The sequence below is a fragment of the Seriola lalandi genome, unplaced genomic scaffold, assembly GCF_002814215.2.
Source record: "Seriola lalandi dorsalis isolate HSWRI2012SDOR001 ecotype SW California unplaced genomic scaffold, Sedor1 jcf7180002054874, whole genome shotgun sequence".
Taxonomy (NCBI): Eukaryota; Metazoa; Chordata; class Actinopteri; order Carangiformes; family Carangidae; genus Seriola; species Seriola lalandi.
Window position 1 is genome coordinate 643,689 of NW_019525427.1, and position 4,136 is coordinate 647,824.

General features: G+C 42.3%; 1 protein-coding gene across 1 annotated transcript in view; it reads right to left on the reverse strand.

Moving 5' to 3' along the window:
* Positions 1-4,083, reverse strand: part of chrd (chordin) — a 19,489-nt gene extending 15,406 nt beyond the window's left edge. Inside the window, exons 1-3 of the mRNA XM_023428357.2 lie at positions 3,657-4,083; positions 1,596-1,699; positions 1,382-1,508 (exon numbers count right to left, since the gene is read on the reverse strand). Coding sequence (XP_023284125.1) covers positions 1,382-1,508; positions 1,596-1,699; positions 3,657-3,798 — 373 coding nt within the window. The 5' untranslated portion in view covers positions 3,799-4,083. The remainder of the gene's footprint in view (positions 1-1,381; positions 1,509-1,595; positions 1,700-3,656) is intronic.
* Between the last annotated feature and the right edge of the window lie 53 nt (positions 4,084-4,136).

Here is a 4,136-nt window from a genome sequence, read left to right on the forward strand (position 1 = left end):
ATATGTATATATATATATACGTATATATATATATATATACATATATATATATATATATATATATACATATACATATCTCAGATCTCATCATTCACTCACTCCTCTGCTCCACTGGGCACGCTGAAGGGCTTCTGGGCAACGTCACTCTCACTTCTCCCCACTTAGCAGCACTTGTATCCTCAGGTGCACCAGTCATTACACACACACACACACACACACATGCATATATATAAACACACAAACATCACTTTCCATCACTTACACAAACATACTCGCTGCGTCGGTGCCAAAGGTAAGACAAACACACTCAACCTTTTCCTTAAAACTTGACCACAACACACAGCGCAGTGTTGTCCCCGCGGTGCTTTACCTTTACTTTCCATTCCATTACCAGACACACCACGGCATAAAAAAAACACCCAATCTGCTGAATAACAGCGCGGCATGAAGACCCACCCTGTGTGTGTGTGTGTGTGTGTGTGTGTGTGTGTGTGTGTGTGTGAGCATGTGCAGGGGAGCTCTAATTCTCTAATAAGGTGGGATTGTGTAAGTGGCGAACGTGTGAATAGATGGGTGGTACGTTCAGTTGCAGCTGGTTGGAGAAAATGTCTTATTAGATGACGGCTGAATGGAAAATCGATCGACCCGCTCGTTGTGTCCAGCAGCTGTTCTGAAGACTAACTAGTTGACCCAGAGAGGGAGGAGTGAAAAAAAAAAATGAGAGTGCAATGGGAAAAATGGAGGAACCAGAGAGAGAGGTATGATTCAAACAAAGAATAAACAAAACTGTGGGAAAGAAGCCATCGCCGTGGCAGAGGAGGAGAGCGTTCATTTTCCCATAAGGGTTTTTATAGTGATTTAAACTGTGCCTGCTTGTTTTCTCATTTCAAGTGGACAGCTACTGTTAAAACCTTTAATTTGAACAGTTTTAACCCTTATGCATCCATTTCTGTCTCTGTGTAGCACATTTCAAAGCGACCCTAACCCCTTGCATTGCATCTGTTCTTTCAGCACAAACACTGCTATGAGTCTGACAAATTATAATCTGCAGGGAAGCAAAGATATATGAAATAACACTTGGGTTATGTACCACTATAGCAGAAACATGTAAGAATTGAAATTATAATACAGTCTATTTACATGCTGAGGGATTTTATTCCAACTCATTTCAAATTATGGGTAAATATTGACAATTCTTTCTTTCAAAAAATGTTGTATGATCTGCAGACTGTGTGAGGAAGCAGCACTTTAAACTGATTTCCTCAGCTTGCCTGTACAGTTATTGTTACTGTAAATAAACCAGCGACCACAGACGGACTCCAGAGAGTTAAAACCACAGAGCAGTGAGGAGGTGTGTGTGTGTGTGTGTGTGCGTGTATACCTTTAGGGCAGGTTTTGCAGCAGTGCCCCGGCAGGAGGATTGGATCGTCACAGTTCGGGTCCGGACAGTCCTGTTTGATGTTCTTACAGTTGACCTTCCCGAACACCTTCCCACGGCGACTCTTTTGCTGCACGAGGCGAGAGGAACAGGTCGCATCATACAACAGACTCACAACGTAGAAAGGAGAGAGAGAGAGACTGAGATAAAAACTCACGGGTTCGCAGTGGCACTGGACACAGTGCATGACGCCAAACGGCTCCCCCAGATCTGGGTGCCATGTGTCCTCCAGGGAGTAGAACCGACCTCCAAATGAGCATCCTGCAACACAAACACACGGTCTCAATTAGAAACTGAGTTAAATGACATGATTACATGCGAGGTTTTGCCCTTTTAAATGACGCTTGAATTAATTAAGAAGACTTCAGTTTCAGAAGAGGGCTTTTTCTTTTCTTTTTTTATACTTACATAAAGTTCCTGATATTTAAAAGTGAAACTCCCTGACTTTTATTAAGTGTCAGATTCCAGCATGACAAACTACACAGACTGGACCACTGTACCAACTCTAAATATTTTTCAACAAATAAATCTCGCACAGCTCACTGCCCTGGCATTTTGGAGGCGACCGAAACTCCCTGGATGCCTCATGAGTTTTGGGACTCAACCTTGCATCCTGTCTCATCTTAATGATCCATGAGCAAGCGCGGGGAGACGTTCAATTTTCCACTGAAAGATTATCAAGAGATTCCCAGAAATGCACACAATGTAGGCCAAAACCTTGTAAAAGAGATTTTCAGATGTCATTTCATTGAAAAAAAAAATACTGCCTGAAAAAAAAACAGTAGGACATTTACCTACTTAATTATAGTCACTGTTTCACTTCAGGAGTGGAGTCATAACTATAGAAAATAAAACACATCACTTTTCTATTGTGTAGGGAGCGCATTGTATATTGATGTTACAGGACATAAAAATAGTTTTTAGTGTTATTATTACTATACTACAATTATAATTGAGTGTTAGTCACGCTGAGTTACTACAGGGATATTATAGTGGGGTTTTTTTTTTTTTGGTCAGGATAAGTGGCTGTAAGAAGTGTGTGTGGTCTGAAACGTGATGTTACCCCTCTCCAACTGCACTGGAGCTGAAAACCTTTTTGCCTCTCTCGCTGCTACCAACCTGGTTCACATTATTCTTTCATTACAGTGACTACACAACTTTAAACAGTCCAGTCCGGTTAAAGGGAGCCAAACTGTGAGCCGCTCGCTTTGCCTGCCACTTCTGTCTCTGCTGAAATAAATCATCTCGGAGGAGCCAATGCTTGTAATGGAAAGTCGATTGATTACAGTTGCCAGCGAGTGAATTACACGTTGAGAGGCTGCAGTGGTTATAACCGTGGAGTTCCCACAGTTTTGAACTCCAAGAGTAGTTACCTTGTAAAAACCGCAATGAGCTTTGTACGTAGGGGCTTTTTTCACACATGAATCAAATGGCATTCACTGCGGTTATGACTCAGATGTTTGCCGCTAGTTAACACATGAGCAACCCAGGGGCTGAGGAACATTTTCGTGTATACATGGAAATTCAGGGAAATTGGCTATGCATAGTGGGGGGAGTTAAAAGCACCATTATTTATTAAACTCAATTTTGTATGAAAAATATTAAAAAAAAAAAAAAAAATTAACCACTAGGACTATTAAGCCGCTTCACAGTCGCATGCAGCTTTACAGGGAGCTGAACTCAGGAGACTAGAGTTCATGACCTGCAGCGCAGAATCCCATACATCATGGAGGCAATTTTAGTTTTCTTGTTTGTTTAAGCATAAAATATGAATACAACATATCCATACTACTTCTGATAGCAGTAGTAGTGTCTTCACTTCAATTCGGCGTTATTGTAAGGTTTTAAAAAGCATTAATTTAAATAAAATCTGGACTTTTTAAAGTGATAATTCGCTAGCGCTCGCTACTGCCTCCCTTTGGCTGTCGGGTCAAATGCAGGGATAACTATGTTTAAAGTTTGAAATTGTTGGTAAAAGTAGGTTGCTTGCTGTGTTGGATGGTAGCCGAATTGAATACCGGCTTCTATTAATTCATTATAAATATGTAGTTACTTTAAAGTCACAAAGACATGATACCCAGGACTTGTTCCATCAGAAATTACGCTTTTATAAACGGAGTTTCGCTACCGTCACGTGCTTCTTCTACTTGGCTATAACATCAAATATTAAACGTTTGTAGCTATAAGAAAAGACAGTTGTAATGATTAATTATCTTACCCGACAAGCCTTTGAAGGGCAGCGGCTCTCTCTCTGACTGGATGGGCAGAGCGGGGGACTTGAGCCGCGAGGCCGCTCCGGTGTGCAGCCACGCGCAGCTCAGGACGCACAGCAAGGAGCGGAGCGCGCGCGGAACCAGCATCCCAATCCTTCCCTCTCTTTCCGTCTCTCCGCGAAATATTTCCCTCAGACCTCCGCGTTGCGACTGTTTTCAAGAAGCCACTGTCGACTCGGAGCGAGTGGTTGAACAACTTAACAAGAAAAAAATGTGAAGTTTCTTCCTTATGTCCAAATGTCCGATGTCATTTGACTGAAAGCTTTGAATCATCCGAGTTTCAGTCTGGCAGAGGTTTCACGAACCGTTTGTATGTGTGTGTGTGTATGTGTGTGTGTCCTCAGCACCAACAGCCTCCTCAGAGTCCCGTCCCTCTCTGCTTTATAGCCCCGTTTTCCCTGACAGCTTGAAGCAGCCACCGGCCT